The sequence below is a fragment of the Oxyura jamaicensis genome, chromosome 12 (genome assembly GCF_011077185.1).
Source record: "Oxyura jamaicensis isolate SHBP4307 breed ruddy duck chromosome 12, BPBGC_Ojam_1.0, whole genome shotgun sequence".
Taxonomy (NCBI): Eukaryota; Metazoa; Chordata; class Aves; order Anseriformes; family Anatidae; genus Oxyura; species Oxyura jamaicensis.
Window position 1 is genome coordinate 11,946,919 of NC_048904.1, and position 27,900 is coordinate 11,974,818.

At 41.2% G+C, this 27,900-nt stretch overlaps 1 protein-coding gene across 9 annotated transcripts in view; it reads left to right on the plus strand.

The window, feature by feature from the left end:
* The window catches only part of SLC6A6 (solute carrier family 6 member 6), a 57,350-nt gene that overhangs the window by 17,833 nt on the left and 11,617 nt on the right, over nt 1-27,900 (plus strand). For all 9 annotated transcript variants that reach the window (XM_035337995.1, XM_035337989.1, XM_035337990.1 and 6 more), the window contains 8 exons: nt 6,238-6,477; nt 7,149-7,283; nt 9,508-9,742; nt 15,048-15,180; nt 18,655-18,789; nt 20,671-20,774; nt 20,888-21,012; nt 25,744-25,856. In XM_035337995.1, coding sequence (XP_035193886.1) covers nt 6,249-6,477; nt 7,149-7,283; nt 9,508-9,742; nt 15,048-15,180; nt 18,655-18,789; nt 20,671-20,774; nt 20,888-21,012; nt 25,744-25,856 — 1,209 coding nt within the window. In that variant the 5' untranslated portion in view covers nt 6,238-6,248. The remainder of the gene's footprint in view (nt 1-6,237; nt 6,478-7,148; nt 7,284-9,507; nt 9,743-15,047; nt 15,181-18,654; nt 18,790-20,670; nt 20,775-20,887; nt 21,013-25,743; nt 25,857-27,900) is intronic.

The following is a 27,900-nucleotide window of genomic DNA, read 5'->3' on the forward strand; positions in this document are numbered from 1 at the left end:
ATTGCATTAAGCCCTGGGCTTTCTTTTCAGAATAGACTGTAGCTTTATGAAGGAGTACATTTTCCTCTGAGAAGATTTTCAGCAGCAGATTTTCCAGTCAATCTTAGAACACTAAAAAATGGTGAGAAGGGAGATGGCAAAAGTTGGAGAGAAAAATTAGAAAGAAGAAAGGATGAATGGATAGATGTTTAAATAAATACACACACACAGGGAAAAAGAGGGGTTCATTAAAGACAAAGAAAATGTGTCAGATGGAGTTCAGGCATTGTTAAGAAGAGAGTTAGTATATTACATAAAAGAAGGGATATTATTTTTCAGAAGACTTAGATATTTTGTTCGATGAAGCAGAAGGAACTGGAATATGAGTTAAGGACAATAAAGGAAGTCAGGTGCTTTTTGGATACTGGTGTGGCCTCAAGAGCTGCCAAACATAAGGGGTTTTTCTTCTGCAGATCAGAAAGACTTGCACTAAAGCCATAAGTTTGATCAAGGGGCTGTTTATTTTAATCATGTATTGATTGGCTTAACCGCACTGCTCCTTGAGGGAGGGAAAGCTGTCAACATAAAGAATTACAGCTTTCAAAGTTCCAAGTAGTCCTAGGAAATGAGCCAAATATAATAAATGCAGTTTTATTTGGGACCTGATCCTACTACTGTTGAAATCAATACCAGCTTTTCCATAGCTTTCAGTGAGAGTTGAAGCTGCTTTTTCTAAAGCAATTCCTCTGATCCAGCAATCAGCGTAGCTGATTTTGAATTAGTCATGAATATGAATATGAAACTCAAAGAAAATAATAATTAAAAATAAAAAGGCACCAACCAATAGATCTAGAAAATCTCTATTTTAAATGGAGGTTGATTTTGTTTTGCAAGATATGAAAGAAAAAAAATGGCAGAAAAGTGAAAGAGATGATAATGTTTAAAGAGGTAGTGAGTTTAAGCAGGGTTAGAAAAAATAATTACAATGTGATAAACAGATGTCCTTCAAAAGCCATCGCGACTTTGTGACAAAGCCAAGGAGAAAGCACTGAGAAGCTCAAGATACAGAGTCTTCCGCACAGGCTGAACTTAGTAGAAAAGGATCCTTGAAAGCAAAAGCAGTGGTGGTGCACATCATGGTGCAAGAATAGTCCAGAAAATCAGCAGTACAGATGTGCAGTCATTCCTCAGACAGAATTCCCATTAAAGCCAGAGACGCTCTGAGTATGTACTTTGCTTTTAGTTTTGTAATGGAGGAAGAAGCTATAAAACAAACGTTCAGTTATGATTCTAGCCACAAATTCAGTATATCCAATTCCTAGTCAAAGTTTACATGTAGTGACCAAAAAAGAAGTAGCTCCTTTTCTGTTGTTTATGATCTTCAGATTCAAGACAGGACATGCATTTTAGCATGCACAAATATTTACATATGTGTACCTGTGTGTACAGGCAGACCTTGATTTCTATGTACCCACCAGAGTTTGGAAAACCACTTTTTTAAGACTTGATTTTTAAAGATTATTGAGTGAGGTAACATTGAGTGAGGTAACATCTGCGATGAATTTGTCCCTGGGGCTCCTCCTGGAAGGTGTTACCCTACGTTGGTCTCCTGTCTTTGGCTATAAGAAGCCTGGAGTGGATCATAACTGTAATTCCAGAGCAGAAATTGAACAGTGTATTTTCAGATGTGTAATCCATGGGTTGTCTATCAAAAAAAAAGTCAGTGGTTCAGCAATAATGTGAGTTATGTCAGTCTGGACAACTGTGGCCTTCCCCCATCTACATCTCATCATCTCAGACCTCTGCCCAGCACCTCCCCCTTCCCCTACCCCTCCGTTTTTGCACGTTATGAAGGATTACATTTCAATGCCAGTGTTTTTTAAAGGGTATGGGTTATCTGAGGTGCAGGCTGTACGTGCAAAGATACGATAGTTGTGTCACAGCAGATGACCCAAGCCGGGTTAGCTGTGAAACCTCTCTGCTTATGGCTAATCTTCTGGTATTTTCAGCTCCCCACCAGGGAATGTCATGGAGGGCAGCAGGGCAGTTTGGGTTGTCACAGGGGGTGCTCTGCGTGAGGAAATTCGTGTGCCAGGCACACAGGACAGACACGTGGTTCTGCAGAAGGAGAGGAGCCCTTCTACCTCACGCAGATGCTTGAGACATGCAATGAGACCACACTGGCTCCCTTGTTGTATTTTTCCATGTTTTACCAGCATTGGTTTGACAATCAATAACTTCATCCTCAGTTTATTAGGGTTTGTACCAGGGTAAATGAGAGTAGATTCTGGGCCTGGCTCAATCCGGACTCTTTCTCCCCTTCCTTTTAGGTCAGGCTGTAGCTGTTCAGCTGTACTCAGCCTAGTAGCATGCTGCAAAGGGCAGGCTTGAGTGCTGCTTTTTATTTATCCATATTAAGTTCATCAGATGAAGCCAGAGCTTCCTGGGGCCATCCGAAGCTTCCTGGAGAGGGTACTCTCACAGGCAGACATGTCTCCAGGAGGCAGCCGTGTGTCTCCGGGAGGCAGACATGCACCTCAGACTTGGATCGCTCCTTTTGGACTATGTGGTTGTAAGAGCATTTTCTTACAATATATTTCCTTGGGGGAATCAGATGGACTTAGATCTCGGATACCATCCCCACTAAGTGATACAGTAAAAATAACCTATTATTCTCTGGTTCTGACCTGGGCGGTGACAACATATTGTTTCAGCATCTCTGTCAGACTATTTCCCTTAAGAGCCATTTTAACCTCACCCAGTGGGACATAACTAAAGGAAATGAAACTCCAACCCCATTAAGGAAAAAGACAATGCCTTTCACTAAACAAACTTGATTTTCTTGGCTTTTCTTTGCCAAGGAGAATCGCCCGTACCCCCCACCCTTGCAGCCTTTGTAGACAGTTCCTGTAATTGGGAATGTCTGGGTGGACACCAATGGTTGGCAGCAAAGGGGGATAAATCTGACATCCCTTGAACGTGACATGGGCTGGGACTGCAGTCCCAGGTGGCCGCTTAGCGTCAATTCCTATGGTACTGGTTGACGGTACGTGCCTGCCAGCCACAGCTGCCGGCCCTCAAAACACAATCAGGGGTTTAGCAAGACTAGATTGGAGATACACAGCAAAGCTGGGCTGTTACTAATTTTGTGCAGGTGTTAGATCGCTACTGTACTGTGGCCCACTATCTAGAGCTGGTGACTTGCAACAAAATCATGGTGGTCCATCTCCTGGCACTCATCGGGTGAAGCATCGACCCCAAAAGCAAGTGTGGGCTTGAGGATTTGTCATTTGCATGCTTCGCATGCCAGCTAAGGCTGGAACAAAATTTACATGCAGTAATTAGGTTTTCAAGCATATCCATTAATTTGGGGTGTCTTAAGACAAATTAGAAATCCCTCTTTAAAATGCAGTCCCACACAGTTACAAAGTAGGCGTCTGGGAAGGCACCATTTCACATGAGGTGCGCAGGTAATTAGTACAAACCACAGGGTGATCGGCTTGTCCCAGGGAGAATTATGGTACACAGAATGTGAAAAACTGCACATTGTGGGTAGCACTGAGTAACACCTGGGTCAAAGTCAATCTGCAGTGAAAAAGATTAGAGCTGGCAAAAAATAAATGAAGAATTCTGTATTGCAGGATAAAAGTAGATTGCAAAAAATTGCAGTCCTGGAGCAGTTTTTCATCTTGGAGGAGGCTAATGTTTGTAGTTCCCCTTGGTTTTTTGTCGTACAGGTTCTCCACGTACCCAGTGCTCTGTTTTGGGGTATTTCCAGTAGCAGTCTCCATCAGGAGCAGTTAAGCTCCTGTTTCAAACCTTAAACCTGCAGGGGTCTATAAATGTATGTATCTCTGTGCCCTGATAAGCAAGTTTATGGCTGTCCCAGCAGTTCACCAAAAAAAAAAATAAAAAAAACAGAGAGTGCCCTAAGCACCCTTCCTTCTCCTGCCAATGAGTGTTTCGGTAACCCCTGTGAAGAAAAACTTCCATGAGAGACCGTCCAAATGCCCTCCATTCCTGAGCCCAGAATAACCTGTTGCCTGATGGTTATGACATTCTCCTGCAAGATGAAAGATAGGGGTTTGAGCAGCACGAATAGCAAAAGAAAGTGAAATCAGGCCTTCTCCATCCCAGGCTGATGTCACGTTGGGAGCAGGACGTCAGTCACCCTGTAGGTGCCTCTATAAAGAGAAGTACTTGCACCTTTTTTTTTTTTTTTTTTTTTTTTTTTTTTTACCTCCCACAAGCGATGGCTGTGGGAGAAAATGGATGGATGATGCAGGTTGGTTCCTGTTTGGAGCATGTAGCGAGATGCCAGTGTCCCAGGGAGGATAAAGCTGTTACGAATCCCTCCCAGAGACACCTGCTTCAATCTCCATACACACAACTAGAAGCACAAGCTAGCTATTTTGGGTTAATTCCCCAACACAGGTAGGCACCTAAAGGCTCTTGCAGAGCTGGCCTTACCGCTTTCATTCAGTCACTACACCAGTTGATCTCATACCATATCTCTTAACGGCATTTAGTAAGAGATGTTTCAGAGGAGTCAGTGTCCTGCCCCACACCCCTACAGGGCGCGGTGGGACCCAAAACCCTCTGATTAGCTTTCTCCTTCTGTGAGCTCTCTCTGCTGTTCACTGGGAGGTATTGCAGTTGCCTCTGTGCAGTCAGCAGTGGCCCTTAAAAAAAAAAAAAAAAAAAAAAAAAAAAAAAAGGTAGAAAGTCATCATGATTAGCACCGGGAAGATTGAAGTTCCTTTTTAGATCATGGCCTGATAGCAACTGCTGTCGCAGTAACTCCTTTGCAAAGGCCACGAATATATCAGGAGGGCGAATATCAAGCTTCTGTGGTTTGCCAAAATGTTAGCCTTCTGAGTCTTTCCATGGTGGATGGAAAGATTTACGGGTACAGTGATGCATATCTATCTCAGAATCATGCTTGGATTAAAAACTTCCTGCAGAGCTAATGTCAACTCAGGTTTCAGGTCACTGCCACAAGCTAAATCAGGTTAGAGATCAAAAACAGCAAGGAGGTAGGAGGCTTGCAGCTATCAACTGGCATAATCTGAGGCATGATTTTTTATGACTGCACCCATAATGACATGTACAAGCAGGGAATGGTTGTGGTCTGGAATAAACTTGCTGGTTTGCCTGGATATGGTGAAAATTTCACATGTGTTTTAGCATCAAAATACCGTGCAAAAATAACTGGTCAGATCCAGCTAAAGTCACTTGAGTTATATGGGGAATTAATTAGCTTTATATGCCTGAGATCTGCTTTAGCATAAAGACTACTAGCTGTTCCTAAATTGTTTTCATTAGGGAATCCACATAAAAAGACACTTGTTAGATGTAATAATTCTAGCTGTTATTATTTTACACAGTCTATGTTTTTGTACACTATATATTTAAATTATAAAGCAAGGTACGGTTTAATATGGTTTGGATTTTGCATCAGGTGACTCATGCTGCTGGATTTTTAATTAACTAAGGAGCAATCATTCATGGCAAATGGTTCAATTGCATAGGTGCAATAATTGAATCTAAAGGTTTATTTTTGTCCATTTATTGATGTCAAGGGAAAACAGTACAGTTATGAAAATGGAATAAACTGAAAAGATTCCTTCAGCTGCTGCAGGTTGATTAGGACAAATGACTTTCCATTCCAGTTTTTATGAATGTATAGTTTTCTGAAAGGTTTATAATACTACAGGGAAAGGAAATCACAGGCAATAAATGATGCAGGATGGCTCATTGTTGTTGAGAAACAGACAAAAATGGTTTTATCTGAAAATGTGCGATGTACTGTTCTGCTGTATTTCACTTCTACTCTTGAGAAGGAATCAGACGCAGTGATTTGTACCTTGTTGTGGGCAAGGAAACAGCCTGAGACATTTACCTGTGTTGCAGGCAGAATCTGTAATAGAGTTAAGGCTTAGTAAGCCCTCTCGCCGACACCTGCAGTCTCGCTGCACCTTTTGTCTCTGGCCAGCAGGTAGGCAGCAGCGCCAAACCTTTGCTGTCCCATGCATTGCACTGACAGCAAGGAGGTGACCACAGTCCAGTGGTGGTCTGTCTGTCCTGGTCAGCAAAGGCAGCAGATGTATTTGCATATCTCAGTTTGATAAACAGCACTGTATTTTATGTAACTGAGTTTTGTTAAATAGTTCTTGCAGAGTTAGAGAGCTTTACTAGTAAAGACTATTTAATAAACTCACCTTTTCTTTTTCTTTTATTTTTTTTTTTTTAATGCAGAAAGCAGAAATATGGCAACAAAGGAAAAGCTTCAGTGTTTGAAAGATTTCCACAAGGACATCCTCAAACCATCCCCTGGCAAGAGCCCGGGGACACGGCCTGAGGACGAGGCAGAAGGAAAGCCGCCCCAGCGGGAGAAGTGGGCGAGCAAGATTGACTTTCTGCTGTCCGTGGCTGGTGGATTTATTGGTTTAGGCAATGTCTGGCGGTTCCCGTATCTCTGCTACAAAAATGGCGGAGGTGAGTATTTATTTGTTTCTCATGAATCAGTCTCTCTGCCTCATACTTACTGTTTCCAGTGCCTTCATTTTGTTTTTTAAAAAAGAAATGAAACACCCGTTTTCTGCCTTTTTCACCAGTATTTGGGAGAGATTGTTTTATTACTTAATAGCTTCTGTTAAAACTTAGCTATGGAAAAACAACAGCAATTTAAAATTTTATACTACTGAACCTTTTATGTTATTTTATTCTGGTATAATTGAGTCTGAGTTTTAACCAAAAGATATGCTATTATTATAGACCAGTAGCCTAAGTCATGCACTGCAAAACCAGAGTAACTCAAAGTAAGGGAGTTACTCTAAGTTAATAATAAGACAAAGCATCAAACAATGGTTTCTGTTGGATTTCAGAATAAGAGCATTCTGAGTCACATGAAATTGTTGTGTGCCTAATCCCATTGTTATTACAGATTTTCATCTTAAAAAGGTAAGACAATGCCCTTTCATTTGTGTTTATCCACTTCACTTAAAGTGTTTGAATATGAGAAAAAGTACCTCCAAATTAAGATTATTGAGTATGGATATAAAAGTAGCCTATATGTGTCTTTTTTTCTGTATGTCTGTTAACATTTTTTAAGACTATCCTGTGTAGAGTCACTCACTTCATTTTGTACTATTATGTTTTCTCAACAGGTGCATTTCTTATACCTTATTTCATTTTCCTGTTTGGGGGAGGTCTTCCTGTGTTTTTCCTGGAGGTGGTGCTAGGACAGTATACCTCTGAAGGTGGAATTACATGCTGGGAAAAGATCTGCCCTATTTTCACTGGTTAGTACCTTTCATTGTCCCTTACTGCTTAAAGACACATCTGTAAACCTGATAACAGCAGTGCAATGCCCCTTATATCTATTCATTCAGCTATTTGCTGTAGTAATTGAAAGTATGACATTGGTTCCTGGAAAGGTAGAAGTCAGAGAGTCTGAAGGACAAAGTGAGGTATTGATTTTGATGCTATCATTTTGTTAACTGGCAGAACTGCCAATAAACAAGAAAGAAATTGCATTTTATGCCTTAAAAAGGCAACTGCACATTTGGTTCATAGGTACTGGAGAATCTGTTGTTTTGGAACGCTACAGCCTTTTATATGCCCTTTTGAGAAAGCGTCTTCAAAATATTATTCTGGTCAGAAAATCAAAATACTTCTGCTGTAGGAAAGCTTATCACTGACGTCATCTGTCTATGACTGATATAACCAAAACCTGCACAGCATTTTGTGTATAATTCAGGAACAGGACTTTCCTCGTAACTGAGTTGGTCCTGGCAAACAGTCGTGTTTGTCTCCTGTTTTTCAAGGGCCTTTGCCAGCAAACGAATTACTCAAAACTCACAGCAATTATGTGTACGCCACTCTGAAAGTTAACTAGAATGAAAAATCATGGACAGGTTAGCAAAATTACTGAGGATGCTGCCTTGTGTATAGATTACCCTCTACAGCCTGACAATACAGGCAAAAGTATGAGGAATAATTGCATTAAACAGTGGGGCACTCTTCTTTTATAAATCCCATTTGGAAAGAGTGAGGATTTCTCACTGAAATGTCTCTAGGTCTGCCACTGTTGCTGTTACAGACTTCTCTCTCCTCTTACATCGCTCCAGGCAGCAGGAGGGGTTTTCTCTGGGGCTCACACTCCCACCTAATACTCAGAACGCTACTGAGCTCGATGTAATTATGCTGCTTCAGTTCCATTTTCTTCCTCCTCCTCCCACTTTCATGAAACCTTTTCTTTGGAGGAGGAGGAAAGAATGTTCCTTGTTTAAATAGTAATCTCCCAGGCATCCATAAAGAGAAATTGTCACTCTAATAATGTGACTAACTGTATACCCTGAATGAAATGCAGCTGCATAGAATAAATACCACTTGCTCTGGTTGTTTTCACCTGTCATAAAGATAATCTCTGGTGGTAATGACTCCTGTTACAGTAAGGTTTGAAACTGTAAATATGAGGCAAGTAACCAGGTGCTAGGGTAGCTATCAGAATAATGTTAAAGGGAACCTCATGGGCTTTTCATCCTCTTGAGCATCTGCTCAATGTTTTTAAAGGAAAACATTTTTCCCCCCTATTATTCCTAAGTAGTAAACTACATAACTTTTTGGAGGTTAACATTCTATATACTAAAAGATTTTTAGAAAATTAGTCCTTTCATTTTGTATTTACAAAAATAATGACTTCTTCTGACTTAGCTCCATGTAGTATGGATCTGCCAATGGGGCTTTAACTGCCTAGGCAGGAGAGATACAGTTGTGGTATTTAATTAAAGCCTCCACTGGAACAGCATTCCACCACCTCCCTAAATTGTACAGGACTCAGCCTTATCTGCCTGTGACCCTGCTTTTAAAAACAAACAGGGAACATTTTTTATCGTCAAATATTGATAGCAGAGTTAAACATTGATCTAATTAACCATAACAGCTACAAATATCATGCTTCCTTTGCACAAGTGAAATTGGGACTGAAACAGCAGCTTTTATGTTGATAGCTCTGGAATTTTCCTTTTTAACATATTCAAGAGTTGTCCTTTTTTTCACGTACACAGAGCCGAACCTGTCGATAAGCATGAGTGGTGCAGCCAAGCTGCCTCCAGGGAAGCTGCGTGGGGGGACAGTGCGTCGAGAGTGGGGTTACCCAAGCAGGTACCCAAGGTGTGAGATGGTGTAGCTCCCACATAAGCAAAGTGTGATGCATTGACTTACTTCTAATAAAGCCTGAAATACCCTTGTTAGTGTAAAGTTGGGCACCCCTCCCCTTCAATCTCAGCAAGCTGTAGCCTGAAGTTCAAACTTGAGCGCCAGTACTAGTCAAAGGCAGCGGCAGGTCTGTGCTTATGTGTGATGGAATTGAGTTCAGTATCCAACAGATATGTGATAGAGTGGGATACAGGTCCACAACATGGCAGGAAATAGCAATGGCACCAGATACTTGAAATCACAAGGCATCCTAAGAAGGAGTAGCTGTCATGTCTGTGCATATTTCTTTTTTCTCCCCCTCTCCAGGAATTGGTTATGCTTCCATAGTGATTGTGTCCCTTCTGAACGTGTACTACATTGTGATCCTGGCCTGGGGACTCTACTACCTGTTCCAGTCATTCCAGAGTGTCCTGCCGTGGGCACACTGCCACCAGAAGTGGAACACGCCAACCTGCGTGGAAGACACTCTCAGGAAGAACAAAACACTCTGGATATCACTGAATGCCACTAACTTCACCTCTCCTGTCACGGAGTTCTGGGAGTAAGTACCCCCATCTACACAGCACCTTTGGGGTGCTTTGGTGGCATGCTGAAGGTCATGCCTGAGATTTTGCAGAAGTCCCATGAGGAATGTTAGATAGGAGATGAAAATTGCTCCAGGTGTCACTTGTTTCACCATCCTTTGCTATCAGTTCTTGCCCATCCTGAGACAGGCAGGTAAGTCTGGGAGCAGTGGAGGAAGTCATTAGATGTATAACTGCATTCAGCCTAGAGAGTACAGGGAGACCTAAAAACCCGACGCAGTTTCTGACTTGGAGGAAATCTTGTTCCTTTTCCTTTTTTTTTTTTTTTTTCTGGCTTTCTCTAAATTCAGCAAGACAACAGAAACAAATCACTTCAGATGCCCTGATAGTAGTGATTTACAATGGAAACAGTGATAAATCACCACTTCTGTAGCTGCCTCTTCCCCAGCTGTTGTCATTTGCAATGCACTTTGTGAAGCTGTAACATCTCTCTTATCAGTTTGACAAAGATGCAAGGCATTGACCTCATCAATAAAACTGTCAGAGGTGTTGAACATTGTCCTGTATTGTAGGTTTCTCAGGTCATCTTTGTTACATCATTTTTCTCTGCAGTCTCTGAGGAGATTCTGTTTTACTAGATTGTGTGGATTTTGTCAGGGTTAATCTTATTTCCATTTATTTTTCAAGTTTAAAATTATATTGCATAACCTATTTCTGAACAGGCATAACCTCAAATCTCTGTGTGTTTATGTAGTTGTCAAAACATATCAGGAGAGTAAGACACCTGTAGGAGAACTTAAGTCCAAAGGATCTACATATAGCTTAGGAAGAAAATCTTTTTTATTTCTTGACTTGCAGCAATGGTCAATTAAGTGTAGAATAAGTTTCTAACTAACCTGACTTTCAGCATGTTTAAAGTCCAGTCTGGTTCCCTGATCAACTTGTACCTACTTCTCTATTTTTAAAAAGAAGCTTCAGCCAATAGTCCCAGCAGGAATTACGTTCATGCCAAAGATATTTGGCATGCGTTAGGTTTAGAAAAAATTATTATGAACTGGGCTAAAATTTGTATCACAAGAGCCAAAATGCAATGTGCAGAAAGATTTTGGATGAGCTGTTTGTGGAAATGCACTGGTGGCCAGTGTGTGTGACAGGGTGCAGGTTGTAAGAGCAGTTCTTTTCACCGTGCCACGAACACTGTGTTTCCATGCTGAGTGACTGATAATTTCCCAGATTATTTCCTCCCTTTTAAATATGGAGCGAGTTGGAAAAGATGTGGATATTTTGCAGAACTTGGAGGCATTTTATGGTAGGGGAGGAAGCAGTTCTCACTCCTTTTGACTCTCCCACAATGACTCTGAGACTGAGGGCCTGAGTCCAAATGAGATCTGCTTTGGTAGGGTGTTTAAAGGTCTGGGTAACCACACGGCAGGTACATAGTGGAGGGCCTTGTGCCAGGGCAGCCTGTTTGTGGGTTGGGGAGCACATTTGGTGTGGAGCTTTTAGCTAAGTTTCTTCAAAAATAAATCAAGTTTCTGTCCTCAAAACTCCTCTGCAAGCTGAACCAAATCCTCCTGTAGGCACAACCTAATGTGGAGACAGACTGGAGGTGCCCAAGGCTGGAGGAGAAATCCTTGGTCCTCGCAACACTCTCCCCTTCCCTCCATCTTCCATAAATTTGTATCCCCTCACTGTTTCTTTAGCATAGTCAGAGCAAAGGTTGCTCAGCCATTAGCACTCATGGAGGCAGCTCTCCTTGCACTTTGCAGCCACTTTAACTTTTGTCCTCAAGTAGCAGTTTTAAACATCATGAACTTAACTCTTCTCTGGATTAGTGCCAGGGAGGATCTTGGCTCCATACTACTACTAATACAGACATACTGTCCATAGCTCACTGTTTCATCATGACTGAACTGTCCTTAATGGACCAAGCTGCCATCAGGACTCATGGCACTTAGAGAAGTATTAAAAATAGCTGTTCTCTCTGCATAAACAACCATTGGTGTCTTAAAGTAAGGACAGAGATCATGCAGCAGTGCTGTAATTAAAGTAACGTAGATTCTACATGGCACAAGCAGTTTTTCCCCAGCCGTGCTGCTATTCCTTATGGTCCTGAAATTAAAAATAATCTCAAGAACTTTATGAGTACTTTGCTGTCATAGACAATGCCAGCTGCCAGCCAGCCAGCTACCCGCATCGAAAGGACAGGTCAATAAATAGCCTTTAACTGAAGATATCCATCTGCTTTGTGGCACAATTAATTCCAATTTAATTCAGGGGGTTGAGTATTTGGTTTCTGAAACCCAATGCCATTTTTATTGTGGGAGATTTATGGAGTATCCTCATCACTACTGCTTTGTAAGGCTAACTCTGCGGAGATATAATTGACCACATTGATGCATTAAAACTCTTCGTGTTGAAAAACACGTGTCCTTCTCAGCCTGGCTGGACATATAGTACAGCCTGACATTTCAGTTCATTTGAATTAATGTTCTGTGCAAATCACATGCTTGCCTGAGCAGCAATAAAAGGGGGTTAAGCAAATCTGGCTTTGTATCAGGGACTTACCTCTTGGTATCACATGCTTCAGGTCTTATTTCTGAAGATTTCATTTTAAAGCCCCAAACCTTAAAGGCTTACACACGTATTAATACATAAAGGATAAGTGTTATGGGGTAATTATGGTTGAACAAAACCTCTGATTGTCTGGTGTTTGCCAAGTGTTTATAAATATTGGGTAATCAGCAGACTTTATTCTTCCAAATCCCAAGAAAGACCATCACATGCTAATGGCATGTAATCCTGAAGGGAGCAACACAAAAACTAAACAAAATCTAGGGCAGCTGTCTCTGCCTTTGGGGCAAATTGAGAATTTTAAAAACCGTTTGATATTCTCCCTGCTTCAGTGTTAGTTATTCTTGTCTGCCCAGCGTGAAAGGGTGCTTTGCTTTTCCTGGTATGAAAGGTCCTGTCTGCATTCACATAATTAATGAGCTGGAATATCCTTCAAGGATTGCATAACGCTCCTCATTTTATTTTTGTTTATGTTCTAGAGCCAGTTACGGCTCCTATTACATTTCCATATTGCACATCACTAAAACATACTAGTGTATGAACAAGGTTCAAGAATTCATGGCTGCAACGAACTCAGCCCCAGCCTGTTGTCCCATTGATTATATATGACTGACAGTTAGTGACAGCACCATAACTATAAATTATAATTAGCAACAACTTCATGCATAAATGGCGTGAAGTTAGTTGAGTGAGCGTGGCTGAATCTAAGCAGCAGTAGGCTGGGTAACGTAATTGAAGAGCTATCGGCACAGCCCAGCTCCTGCTCCTTCCTGAATGTGAATTTTCAGGATGTTGCAAATCCAGGTTGAGTGCTTCTCCTGCAAAAATATGTCGGTTTAGATTTCATAAAAAAAAAAAATCACTCTTCGGGCCCCACTGGTAATTCTGAGCAGATTTCTTAAGGTATTTGGCCTCTGTAAGACAAGATAACCCAAGACAGAGAGAGCCAGCATGCCATTTAGTGCTGCCATGCCTTAGAGAAACACCATAGCTGGCTCTCAGTAACCCACTGAGGTGCCCACTGAGAAAGCTGGACAGGACTGCTGGGCGTACTCTATGTGAGATGACCTTTTGCTTTTAGTTCCTTAATAAAAAGCAACAAAGTCTTAGTTGAATTCATTCGTAGATATCCCTATTCCAAAATGTATTTGCAGTTAATTATTCATTGCTTCCTGAGAGCTAGCTCTATAGGCTCCTTTTTACATTTGAATTTGCCCCTTAGTTTGGAAAATGGCCATTTATTTTTTAAAAAGCCACAGAAGGTTACAGCTGAAGTTTGTCTTACAAATGTATTTTCTTCTTTTGTATACGCACAGCAGGTTTTTCCCTGATTTCCTTAGGCTCAGGTGAACCAGGACTGCAACTTTATGCCAAATATTCATTACTGAGGGTTTTTTTCGTAACTGTTGAATAGCTCTGCTGATTAGGGCAGACTTACCCTGTCTGGTGCCATTAGTCCTTTTCCATAACAAAGTGCACACACGTTCAGAGAGAATAAAGCATTTGGTGTGAGAACACATTCACACAGGTAATCTGAGTGAATTTGGCAAACAGACACAAAAACAGATGGATGAAGGTTTGAGTCCTATTAAACTGGTCAGTTCAGGTTTTTTTCCAAAAACTAATTGCAAATTTTCCAACAGTGATTCCATTCACTATTATTTTCTTGGTAGCTGAAAAAGAAAAAGAAAAAAAAAAAAAACAACAAAAAAAAAACTTTAATTAATTCATGGGAAAAACAAACCACAGTGTTCTGTCTTGTGCTGGATGCACATATGGAGCTGTGCACACCATGCTTGTGGGCCTCATCCTGGTAAAGTACTGCAGGCTGCTGTGTCTTTGGTGAAGGAGATTGTAGATTTTAATAGTTGTCTGAAAACAATATTTACTTAACAACATTAGGTAGCAAGTTAATGTATCTAGTCATGGGCCAAGGAATTTCTGTCATGATTGAGGTCAAGGTTCTCCTTGACTGCAAAAACCTTGCAGAAAGACTTCAGATTTGAGTAGGTTTATTTTCAGAGGACTAAGTTTGTTCTTTCATATAAACAAATAAAATAAGTATCAGGTATGACAAGATCTGTCTGGTGTGTGAGGACAGTTTATGTTGCAGGAAAGTTAAAGAAAAACAAAACAGTTTTAAATCAGACTTTAATGATGACCCATGGCAATGACCAAAAGAGAGAAGCCTTAACAAAATTTCCCCTCGGGAACACATAGCATTTAGATGCTCTCTTGAGACCCATCTTACGAAAGGAATCACTTTGTGTTTACTAACCTAAGTGAAAGAATAGTTCACCAAATTCCTTGTGCTGGCTCAACAAGGCCCCAGTGGTGAGGGTGCTGAGCGCAGATGGGCAGTGTTTGTGTGCGGGGCCACGGGGAGGTGACGGGGTAACTGCTCCAGCTCCGCGCTGTGAATCTGCTCAGATTCCCTGTGCTGCTTCTTCTCTGCCCTCCTCGTGGCAGTCACAGTAATGAACTGAAAAGAAGAAGAAACCTGGACGCAGACTAATCACACATTTGTGGTGGAGCTGGGGCTTGTAGCGATGCTGGGGCAAGTTTGTCTCACATCTTTAAAGGTATAAATGCAAAAGCAGCAGTGCTTTGAGTGTTCAGAGGGCTGGGATCTACCCACGTGTCTGCTGCCCCTTAGGGCACCGTCCCATACTCTCAGACATCACAGCGAGGCTCAGCATTAACTCTGCTCATGCATCTCTCTCGTTTTGTTCTCTTTTGTATACTCAGGCGCAATGTACTGAGCTTGTCCTCGGGAATTGAAGATATTGGTATTATCAAGTGGGATCTAGCACTGTGTCTCCTCCTCGTCTGGGTGATATGCTTCTTCTGCATTTGGAAAGGAGTCAAATCCACTGGGAAAGTAAGTGCTTTTTACCTTTTTGTGCTCATTCTAGTCAGCAGATGTCAGGAATACTAAGAAATGCTGTTCTTAAAGATACTTTTAATTTTCTTGCAAAAAATATGTATTTTTACTCTGATCATCTGCCTTTGGAAAGTCATTGCCAGTGCCCAGAATGCCTGTGAGTCAAGTAGCCCTTACTGGAATGGCATCAAGAAGCAGATCCTAGCATGTTTTGAGTACCACTTTGCCTCTCTGTGGACGAGCATCCCACTGGTGCATGTAATGATCTTGGAAAGGCTTAGGCTTACGATGTGTAGTGCTCTACACTCCGTGCTCATGCTCTCACACCAGCCAAGTTCAGCGTAACAGGATGGATGTTAACATAGCTGCGGTAGGGATGTTTAAGTCAGTAGAAGACGCTGGATGCGTAGCATTTTTGAAATGCCACTCACTTACTGAAGAGTTCTGCGCAGACTTAAAAGACTAAACTTAGGTATTTGTTTAGAAACACTGTCCTTAACAGAGATCCTGGATATATATATATATTTTTATTTAGGTTTACCATGTGCTATTTAGAGTCATATTTTTCTCTAAAGGATAACAGTTAAATCATTCCTGAACCTCATCTTACACCACCACAAGAAACAAATTATAGCAAATCTTGGCGAGTCACTAAACAATTTCAAGTGTGATGTTTTCCCCTTGCATGCGGTAGTACTTTTAAACCTAGTTTCATGAGAAAAGGCTTTTGAGGCCATTGCATATGTCTCTCTCTTAACTTTCAAACCTGTTGGTTGATGCGGTGTTTCTGGTAAATCTAACAGACATAGACAGGCCTCAAGTTAGGAAGTTCCACAGTTTCTGGTCAGGTAGGTAGTAGGGAACGACTTTGTTAGTGTCCCAGCTGAGAGAAAGCCAGAGTGTGAACTCATCTTTTATTAGACCCCAGAGAAGCCAGGAGGAGAGAGCAAATGTGAACGCCTTACCTGGAGGAAAAGCACCATTTAGCAGCTTTACCTTGTTACATGCTGCAGAATCAACCAGGAGACAAAACTCTTCAGGAAACCAGTCCTCATTAGTTCCACTGTTGACTATGCTACTTATTTTACTGTCGTTTCTATCCTGCTTTCTGTGATTGTATCATAGAGCTTCATTAAAATCATGCTGGTACCTTGTTCTGGATTCCTGCCGGTTCTGCCCCAAAGAAAAGCTCCCACACCTCTAAAGTATACATTGACAAAAATGTTTGCTTCTCTGTACCCGCTGATTGATGTGACCCGATGAGGTGGTGGTGTAAGTTGTATAGGAAAGGTGAACACAATAAATCTCCCACCAAAGCAGAGTGGAAGCACACATTGCTGCAGTAGTTTTGTGAGCCTGGTTTCTGCTCAGTAAAGGTTAAGGTGGCTCTGACAGATTTTCCAAGTTCCCCTTGGCACATTTTTTTTCAGGTTGCTGTGAATATAACAGGTTGAAAACCTGCTGCGAATATAACAGGTCTGTTAAAATCAGTTGAAATTGTCTTTCTGTAAGGCAAGGCAGGCAGGAGGAGTTCACTGCCTCCTTTCCACAGGGTCTGAGCTCATAGGGTGTGGAGCCAAAGCCCAGCAAAACCATTGGAAAATCTCTGGTTGACTCCATTAACTTTGGGGTCAAACAAAAGTAAACTGTAAACTCTAATGGAGAGCTTGAATTATTTGAGAAGTCTAGTTTACTTTAGTAGATCATTGTTTATAGCACTTCCCTGCTTTCGAGTGTGTTAATGGCTTTTTGGAGAGCGGAAAAAAAAAAAAAAAAAAAAAAAAGACAGTTTTTAAATCTCGTAGTAGCATGTTGGACAAATAAACACAAAATCATGGAGAAAAATAATAGTTGTGCTTATGCTTTGAATAATTTGCTTGATCTCAAAAAATTCCTCCAGTGTTACACAAGAATCTTTACCTGGAGGGCAAAGGCCACTTTGTAAATGCTGTGTACTGTTGTGAATACGTATGGGCATATTTTTCTTGTAGGAAACTCTGATTTATCATAGGCCTGGATTATATTAAGAAATTAGAAGACCCACATACACACACACAAAAAAAAACCTTTTATCCATCAGCTTTTGGTGAAACTGGGCTAATGTGTAATGCATATTATTTGTGAGTGGAATATATACAGAGATTTCAAAGGGATGATTAAAAAGGGCCTATATAAAAAGGTTACCTTTCATTTTACAGAATCAGTCTGGCTCCATGAATTATTATGGCAATGCAGGCTTTGAGTTCTCCTGGTTGCTCTCAGAGGACACACTTAAAAAGAAAAATGGTGCATCCCAGGAGCTTTGCTGTAGCTAAACAAATTCTGGAAAACAAAAATACATTTTAACTCAAGGCAGCAAACTGTAATTACCTGGGTGAACATCTGACTCCATGAAAAAAGTCCTTTCTTGGACTGTAGTGGATCTGGATTGTAACACAGCGGTTATATAAAAAATGAGAGAAAGCACTGATGAGCAAAGAAAACAAGATGTTAGAGGTCAAAAAGTGTGAGTCTAAAGATAGAACTGTCCAAATGCAAACTAAATCAGCCCTCATGCTAGAGATTAAAGCAAAGGGCTCTTTCATCAAATGAATGAGAAGATAACAAGAAGAAAAGAAGCAGGCTGTTATTCAAAGAAAGTGGGAATAGAGTTTAAAGATAATGAAGACGTTCACAAAACTGGATGAATAGATCCTTAGTTTACAATAATGATGTTGCTGAATAGGCAACAAGGGCAAGAATAAAGTTATGGGACTGGAAATTACCACTGTTGAGACTGATGCCAACCTGAAGCACTTGATGTGTTCAAGCTGATGGGAAGGGAGATGTGGGAGCATGGACCAAATTACCTTCATCTCTGAATGAAGTCCCTCATGAAATTGCCTGCAGGGGTTGGAGCGAGGCAGAGAGTTAGCAGCAGAGCGACGCAGCTGAAGAAAGAGAAAAGAAATCCCTGTATTGATGACCCCCCATGCAGCAGAACTTCTGGCTGTCTTGGGGTAGGTGCTGAGGAAGTCTCAGCGCTGTTTGCAGATAGGCTTGCAAACCACTTTGCAGTTTCGAGGTTCAGATAAAGAATGAAGTGATGCTTCTGGCACCTTCAGCCAGGGAATCTCTTCAGCTTCACAGGCAAGGTGCACTTGCAACGTGGGGAGAACAAATAGGGTAAAGACAGAATTTCTAGTGAAAGCTGTGAGATATAAAATCCCAGAGGGAGTCAGGATGAATGAACGAACCTGCATTTTCTGCATGCCTAAAGCAATACACTGTGTTGGCTCAGCAGGAACCAAGGGAAAAACTGCAGGTGGGAAAAGCCATTAAATTCAGCATAGCTCCCAAGGCACAGAAACTCAGGTCAGGTCCCTTTTAGGCACAAGTGGGCTTTGAATTCCTGTAACTGGATCTCTTTTGATTCTGGAGGTGTAGCATTGACTGCCACAGACTAAGCGTACAATTTCTTTGTGTTGCCAGGTAGTGTACATCACTGCCACGTTCCCATTTGTCATGCTCCTTGTTCTGCTTATCCGTGGTGTGACCCTGCCTGGAGCTGCAGAAGGCATCAAGTTTTATCTTTATCCTGATATCTCACGGTTAGCTGACCCACAGGTATGGAACCAGGAGTGGGGAGTGGGATGATTTCCTGTACAAAGGGGGACGGTGGAGGGTGATGGTGGTGTTGTAATGGCAATAGATTTTTTCCACGGTCTTTAGAGGTCCAAATATAGCATGAATATTAATGCTGGGTTATGTTTTCCAGAGATCTGCTTGAGAAGGTCACTGTTATATGTGTTAATGCATCTTTTCACGTGTGTGTGTGTGTGTATGCATGTGTATTTTTTTGTGTCAAAGGATTCTGAGGCTGTAGACTCTGTCCTGTTATACAACCTCAGCTTTCTTGTTGGTAAGGTAAGGGAGATGCATTTTTTTAATGAGGATAGTCTTTAGTTTCAAAGGAGAGAAACGTGAGCTTCACAGATGGAACAACAAACAACAACTGTGAGTACCAGTGTCACCTAGTTCCCACTCCTCAGTAGGAGGAGACTGGGAAAGAAGTGAATGAAATAATAGAAAAATGACAACGCATGCTAAGGTGGAGACAAATGCTGTTGGAGGGGCAGGAAATACAGTTTGCTTAGTCTTGGGTAGTGGGAGATGGGCTTACTCTTTCTTTATAGGCTATGATTAGGTAAAGATTCCTGTTCACAGAGTGCAAATATGGGACATTTCAGCAGCCTAGCATCACTTTAGCCAATAGTGATATGTGAAAAATGAAAAAAAAAAAAAAAAAAAAAAAGGAAAGAAAGAAAACTAGGGATCCATCCTTAAAAATAATGAAATGCTGATCACAGTGAGACAGAATAATGTCTTTTTTTTTTTTTTGCTAAATAACTGAAATAGGAAAAGTGTAATTGAAAGAAACATTATGGAAATCTTGTTTATTCTCATCTCGCCCTCTATACATGATACCCTCTTTATAGGAAACATTATATTTTATGAATGCATCATATTTTATTGGACTCTATCACTTTTATGATCTACTATTAGCTCTAAACCCAGAGTATTAGCTGATAGTTTAAAGGAGATTTGTGTTAGCTGGCAGGCCCCTTCCCACAGTCTAGCAAAAGCGTCATCTCCAAGGAGATATCAGTCAGGAAGGTGCTGGAAAGCAGTGGTGGGAGGGAGGAGATAATGGTCTACAGTTTTGATTCTCGGTTATTCAGATTCCTTGGTGGTTTCTAATGATGTCAGCAAGCTTGCATTATCAGAAAGAAGTGAACAGATGGAATCCACTGGATGCATTTTGCTGTCTTTCTATGTTTTTACTAAGCTAGAAGTTCATAGTGTAATGTTACTTCATTCTGTATATATATATATTTTAAATATAATCAGGAGAAAGAATCATGAGACCAAGGTCAGATACACATCTTATAAAGTGCATTGTATTTTGCTTGTTTTCCCCACACCCCTATGGCTTTTTATCTTGCATTTAAACAGTTACAAAAACAACCAGAAAGTTAAGAAAATAAACAAACTAAGTAACAGAAAGTGTTTCTCAAGCTGTTCACATCCTCACTTTAGTGACTGTCAGCTGATTCCAACTGAAATGAGTAAAAACAGAAATGAGCAATTTTATAAATACTTCTGCATTTCCTATTGCACTGAAACACTGTTATTGTTGCGCCAACAGGAAGGACCAGCAGACTGACTAAGAGACTAGGAAATACTAAGCATCTTTGGGGAGGGAATACAGGAACTGTTGAAGAATTGATGTTTTCGTGGGCTCTTGATGCTAACAATTCTCTTTTCCCTTCGAAAGCCAAATTTGCAAATGTGATGTTCTCTTTCCCTCCCTCCCTGATCCTGTAGCTATCACCCTCAATGGAAGCAATTATTTTGTTGATATTGCATAGTTTGAACTCTGTGTTTGTCTTGAGTGTTGCAGTGCAAAGATGCTGTTAATAACAGTCTTTCTGTCTTTCCCTTTAGGTCTGGATAGATGCAGGGACACAAATCTTCTTCTCATATGCAATCTGCTTAGGAGCAATGACTTCCCTGGGGAGCTACAACAAGTACAAATACAACTGCTATAGGCAAGTTTCCATCCAAGGGGGTTTAGTGTTTTAGCTAAATTATGTAAATAAAGTAGGGACAATGGGTTAATTTTTTTTTAATTAACTTGCTCCATGACATATGTGTGACTTAGGGACTGTTTGCTGCTGGGATGCCTGAACAGTGGTACCAGTTTTGTGTCTGGCTTCGCAATTTTTTCCGTCCTGGGCTTCATGGCACAAGAGCAAGGGGTGAACATTGCTGATGTGGCAGAGTCAGGTACGATGGTATTGGTGGCAGTGGTGGTGGGCACTGCCGCCTAGCGTGTGAGCAAAGTTCTGCAGACTCAATCAGCTAACATCTAAGCAATAAAAACAGAACAAGATTTCCCATAATCTCCAGAAAAATAAGCACATTGTTGATTTGGGCTTTCATCTAGAGCAGTGACGGTTAGCGGGGTTGTATTACTTACTCTCTCTTGATTAACAGGGCAGTGAAAGCATTTCATAGAGTGTGCTAATCCATTTGGGTTAAGATTAGAGATATGATAACCACACCATTATCTAGGGTCCATTATCTATGACTTGAAAATTTATTCCGCCCTTTTTCTCACACTACCTTTATTTTCATTCAATGCAAATAGCCAGTATTTATGTATTTTTTATAGCTTAGTTTTGCTTGCTCACAGCAGAGCGCTGCAGTGGGAATATTATTTTGGCCTTTTGAAGGGACATACATGCATATATTCCCAAGTCTTACTGAAAGGCGGAGGAGCTGGAAAACTCCTGGGCTCTGTGGACCATTTCATCCACAGTAACTCTAGCTGTTGCAGTCAAGGACATGTCCTATGTAGCTTCAGGATGAGGTTTATATAATTGTGAGCAGTCCATTTTGAAACTGGATACATCCTTTTATTTTTCCCTTATTTCAGAAGTGTTCTTCCCATGAATGTTCAGCTATGCACATGCAGCTGACGAAGGCTAAGTCCTCATAGTATGTGAATGCACCTCAGACAGAATAGATGATCTTTTTTCTTCTGCGGATGTCTCGTCCATAGGTGTAGCAATGCATTTTCACATAGAACAGGCAGGTTAGATGGGAATTACCACTCAAAAAAAAAAAATGAATCAGGCCTCAACAGCTGTGAGGCAGTCTTAAGGCTAATGAGATTCAAATAATAATCATTTGAATGCACTTTTGGCAAATCTTTCTGATTTTCTGAGCAATTTTAATTCACCTGCATATTACTTCAAAGCTTTTCTCTGGAAACATGCTCTTAAAAAGGAAAAGTCTATATATATCTTCTAATCATATTACTCTGGGAGTTAAGTCTTTAAGAAAAATACCTCACCTCACAAAGGCTAATGAAAAACCAATGACATTGGTGGCACCGCTGGATTCTTGGGTGGCTGCAATTGGCATACCTCTCGCAAATGCAATTAGTTAACGCTCTTGGCCACAATGCTTATTTTGATCAGACATTGATTGCTTTGTTTGAAAACAGGATGCAAGGAATAATCTCATTGAATGAATCATAAATAGCCCCATTTTTTCATATCTAGGTGGATCAATTCCAACAGTAGCATTTTTAAGTATTTACACTTTTTTTTTTTTCTGGTCAATATTTATTCTAAGTTTGATTAATTACGTCTCTGATAAACAGTCAGCTGTGTTCCTATTGCTTGGCATTTTTAAGAATTAAACAATTTTATAGTAACACTGCATTATTAAGTAGTGTTTAAATGCAAATTAACTAATGAACCTGGTGTTTACATAGCATTTTTCATCAACAGCTCAAAGAGTAGTTTTCAAAGGAGATTGATACATAATCCCACTTTTATAGCTGGGACGATGAAGGCACTGATTAGCTTCCACACTTAGCTTTCAGTTTCTTGCATATTTTGTTGTCAATTCCTTCTGATTTTCTAGTTTATTACAGTTAAGCCCTATTGCTAGTGGCCAGACTTTGCAACCATCTCAGCAGTTCAGTGGATTGCCCATCATCATTGGCTGGTCTTTGGCTAAATCATAAACTAAGTCTTTACGTGACAGTAAGCATTACTCAGACTATCCAAACCACTTCCCACAGACCTCCTCACTGCCTCCCTCAGCAGAGGTCAAGTGCAGAGCCACTGCAGACCACTTGGTCCTGCTGGGACAGGCATCCGAGGACGCACATGGGGCCGTGGAGCAAGCTCTCACTGCCACTGCTGCCCCATCCAGCAGCAGGAGCTGATTTCTCAGCGCAGAGACATCGAGCAGGTGTTTGAGCCTCTTTTTTTGGCCTTTTCTTTTTGTTTTTCATGACACAAAGTCAAAACCACTCCTCTGGTTCAGAACAAAGGTAAGCAGAGGCACTGCTGCTTGGCCATAGGACTGAGGAGAGGACATTGTCCCCAGTACCAGTGCCTACTGCTTCCCTTTGTTGCTGCCCAGAGAATTAATTACCTCCTGATCTATGCGTGACACCAGTTATTCCCTTGTGTGCCCTCCTGCAAGCCAGGGGAACATCAATACATTTGCTAGAAGAATCTCATGGCCACATTTTTTTTAACCTGTGCCAAATTCAGCCTTGTAATAATGTTCCCAGGCCACCCTCCAGTCAGCAAGGGGTGGCTCCCACTGGCTTCTACTGGCTTTACTAGGCTTACACAAGAGTTAAATTAGATCCCATTTGAATTTCAAGTGAAATCAGACCTAATAAATAGCACTTGATTTTTTTCCAAAGTACTTTTAAAGAGAGAAAGCAAAGCAGTGTAGGCACAAAAAAAAGTCCTAGTGAGTCCAATTTAGTTTGCACTGAATTTCTGTTTGACTGGAATATTTTACCACACAAACAGTGGTAAAACAGCCCAAGATCTGCCTTTTTAAAAATCCCATTTGCAAACAACTTCAGATTAAGCAGGCCTGCCTACAGTGCCTTGGCCTTCCTGATACCCTGCCCAGCTTCTGCCTCCTCAGTTTTCGGCTCCTGGGGTGCATCCCCCACCGTGCCTAGGCAGCGCGTGGGATGGGATCGTGGCAGTCCTAATCAGCTTTTATCGCAGCCACAAGCGTTGACTTTTGCAAAACATCCTTCAGAGCCACATAGTTTCAAATTAAATATGATTTTAAAGTATTTCTGTTCATTTAAGGGGATGCCAGGAACTTTTCCTTTCACACAGACTTTTTTTCTCTTTATATTTCAACATTTAGTTTCAAAGGAAAGTCAAAGCTAGAACAGGGATTAGGAAGGACACTTGTTACTTGACAGTAGCACAGTGCAAGGACACTTTCAGTGGCCAAAGCACAGAGAACTGCAGCAAGTTTTGAGGAGAGCAGTTTTACATCTGTCTCATCAATTGCACAGATGGCAAATGCCATCTGGTAGCAGTCCTCCCTGAGGGAGGACCTACTGTACCCACTGAATCAGGGGGAAAAAGCAAACCCCTCACAAATTTGAGACATTCACCATTTTTTGGTATCTTCTGTCATATAAAATCATAGTTATGTTTCATTTTAAATAAAATTAGTTGCTCGATTGTTGGCTAATTTGTATTTATTTCTATTCAAATATTTTCAGTGACTTAAAGTTTTCTTTAGTTTGAAAAAAAATAATCTTTTTTTACTTCTTTCTCTTGCTTCTTTTTCCATATTTCTTGTTGGAAAGGAAAAGTGGGAGGTAGGAAGAGCAGTATTAGTGATTTTTCTGTACAGATCAGAGATGAAATTCTTGGCCCCGCACTGCAGCAGTTAAAATAATTCCTTTTCCCATTGAAAATTACTTGAATCCACTTCAAAATCCTGGAAAATGCCAATCTTCAAGGCTCCTTAAAACAAACAAATAGTTGAGCCAGGCATTCCCAGGTTTAATCTGAATTTAAATCTGCCCTCAAATTCACAAAATTTCTATGGCCACTTTGAGAGCCTGCCATAAATGCCAGATTGCCCGTGTTCCTGTCTCCCACTTGGAGAGGGCTCCTTCTCTCTCACTAGCAGCTCTCAGAAGTGATAGCTGATAGCACTTGGCTCCAGGCACAGCGCCTTTGCAGGTCAGCGTGCGAGAGCACTGCACGTATGCTCGGTGTGTGGATATGAGTGAGAAGCCGTCCGGCCCACGGCGCAGGCAGGACCCAGTCTAGTGATGAGCACTCGCCCAAAAGCCTTTTGTTTCCAGAGCAGAAAAGCCAGGCCACGGGTCCCAGCCCACTGGTGGTCCCAGATTGTTGCAGTTGTGGCTGATGTTGGCCACACTCAGTGTCACTGTGGCAGGTTTAACTAGGCTGGCCAGATAGGGGCATACAGGTGCCAGTGTGGGGAAGAGATTTTACACAGAGAGATTTTACACACCAGCAATTAATTCCTAACAGCAGGATGCTATTATTATTATTATTATTATTATTATTATTATTATTATTATTCAGGGACCACAGCTAATATAACTAGGACTAGCCTTCAGTGCAGCAGTGAGGGTTTGCAGAAGGAAGGGAGCTGTCTCCAGGAGTGCAAACCCCACTCTAGAAAAGCCTTGCTGGGTTTGGAGTTTGCATCCAGAGAGAGGCAGTGATTGCATTAGTGAAATTCCCAGGGAACTTTTGGAGCAGAGTCCCTTCCTTGCATGCAAAAGGGTTTCATCATCATCATCTTCATCGTGACCGCGTGGGCTAGCAGTGGGATTCTGCCATTCCCCTGGGTCACCCCTTCTCCCCCTACCCCCAAAACCGTCCTGTGTCCACGTGGGCAGGTGTAGGACCACCTCCATTACTGGCATGTTTGAGACAGATGTTAAAACTGGTGATCAGTTAGCAATGGCCTCGGGGGTTTGCCTGTGGTTTCTGCTGTAGTCATGCGTGCTTCGTTTTCAGATAAAAGAGCCAAACTGTTTCACTTCTGGTATTTCCAGCCGCGTTTGGATTTATCTGAACGGAACCAGGCATTCCTGCATTTGAGGGTGGCTACCTTTACCAAAGAGCTGGTATTTACTATTTCTCTTCCCTTCCCCTCCCCCTTTCCTATTTTCTCTTTCTCTAGGTCCAGGCCTGGCCTTCATTGCTTACCCCAAAGCTGTGTCCATGATGCCGCTGCCCACCTTTTGGGCAATCCTTTTTTTTATTATGCTTCTGTTGCTTGGACTGGATAGCCAGGTTAGTCCGATGGGTAAGAGATGCGGGGTGGTCTTGGTGCTGCTGACTGGGCAAATCTGGTTAGAGAAATATAAATCCTAGAAGAGAATACCTCTAACTACTTAAGAGGAATTAATCTGTGTTGCTCATTGATGCCGGGCTGCATTTCATGAATGTGTGACTTGACTGATAATCAGCATGATGTTGCTGACCAAGTCCTTGTCATCAGGAGCTAATGAAGTCCAAGAGACTAGGACAGTTCTCCCTAACCTAAATACAAGTCTCAGTCTGGCTTCCCGGTACCACCATTTTGGTGATGGTGCAGTACTTTCCTACTTTGGAGAAGGCCCTGTGCTCAGAGGTGCCAAGGAGCTTAAGAACATGCTGACTTTCATGTCGTCAGTGTGCATTTGGTGCCTCTGAACAGGACAGAAACCATCTCAGAAATTACATAGCACCCCCTGCTATTAATTAGTGAATGTGAAAAAATAAGAAAGTTTAGTTCAACAAGTTATGTTCTTTTTCCCACTGATTGCTTATAGGAATGTTGGACTAAATCTCACAAAAGAACCTGTAAATCATTTCTAGAAAGTCCACGTACAAGGAAATGAATGTGGCAAAGGATTATGCAGTAACTACACATTCAAAACTGCTGAAGTTTTCAGGGCAACAGGCAGCTTTCTGCACTCCAATGAGAAGTAGCTAAGATTATAAACACTTACTTGTTAAGGGTGAAGTTTTTATTTAGCCTAAATCCTTTCTTGTACGAAGAGAAATTTATAAATGGATTTTTACTCAGTTGTCTCTTACATTTTTGATACTCCATTTGCCCTAAATTGCTTTTTATGTCTTATCTTTGAACTCTAGTGAGCAATTTTCAATCATTCCAAAGTGAATTTAAAAGTTCCCAGTGCTGTGGTTCAACAAGTCTGTGCTTATGCAAATTGGAAGCTGTCTAGTAATTTTAAAAAGCTCAGTGCGTAGAATGATTAAAACTAACCGGAGCGCTTAATTTCTCTCCTCCACCCCTCTGTTTTTTTTGGAGTGCAGTTGAGTAGGTTTCTGGAATGCCAGGGCAGGTTAAGATCATATCAGCCCAAAGGGTTGCATTTAAAAGGAAAACCAGTTTTCAGAAGTGACAATAACAAGACAGGAGGCAACATAGTCTGGTGGAGTATTTGCTGTTAGTCTGTATTCCCAAAAAGGTGTTTCAGCTCGTGGTCAAAGAGGGTACAGTTGTTAAAGGGCACTTCGGGGCACCGTAAAAGCAATATATATACAGGGTAAGAAAAGTTCTTGAAATAATGCTATTTCATAGATTTCCCATGGTAAATGGTTGTAAGATAATGGATCCACTTAGGGTGAAGATCATTTCTACAGAGGCAGCCTTGGTTCTCCATGGTATCCTCATGTCTTTAGTAAATTTAGTGCTTTTGTACCTTGCCAGATGGAAAGTGGAGAATAGCTGAATGATCTTTTTTTCAGATTTGATTGTTGGGAGTTCAGCAGTCACTTTTCTCAGTGGGTTTTCAATAAGCTTTGAACTTCTTTTCAAATTTGGATATTTGGTTAGCTCAGGTTGTACACCTTACATGTAGTTTTCAAATGGCAAGTAAGCACAAATACAATTATCATTAAGCTAGTTAAAAAGTAAGATTTAGTTAAAGATAGTTAAAGATTTTAGTTAACCTATTAAGGGCTTCATTTTGTTTTACCAATGCAAATAGTTTACCAAGCCTTCATATGGGAACTGTATCAAGAGATCCCGTATTGTTGACGAAGGACCCCAGAGCCTCAGCCGGAGGAACTCCACTCACTGGTTCAGAAAAGACAAGTTCAGTCAAGAAGGACTGCTATTTTACATCAAAGTCTGCTTTCCCTTGGCTGCATTTTCTCTAGCTAACCCAAGAATAGAATTATATCCAATTGTGGAATTAACCTAAATAGTACCTGCAAGGTTTTCTGGCACATCAAAAAAAGACTGAGAGGTACTCTCCTAGCTTGGGCAGCTTAGGCTTTTTGAGTGTTTTCTCTCTGCCTCTTTTCTAGCGTACATCAAGTATTC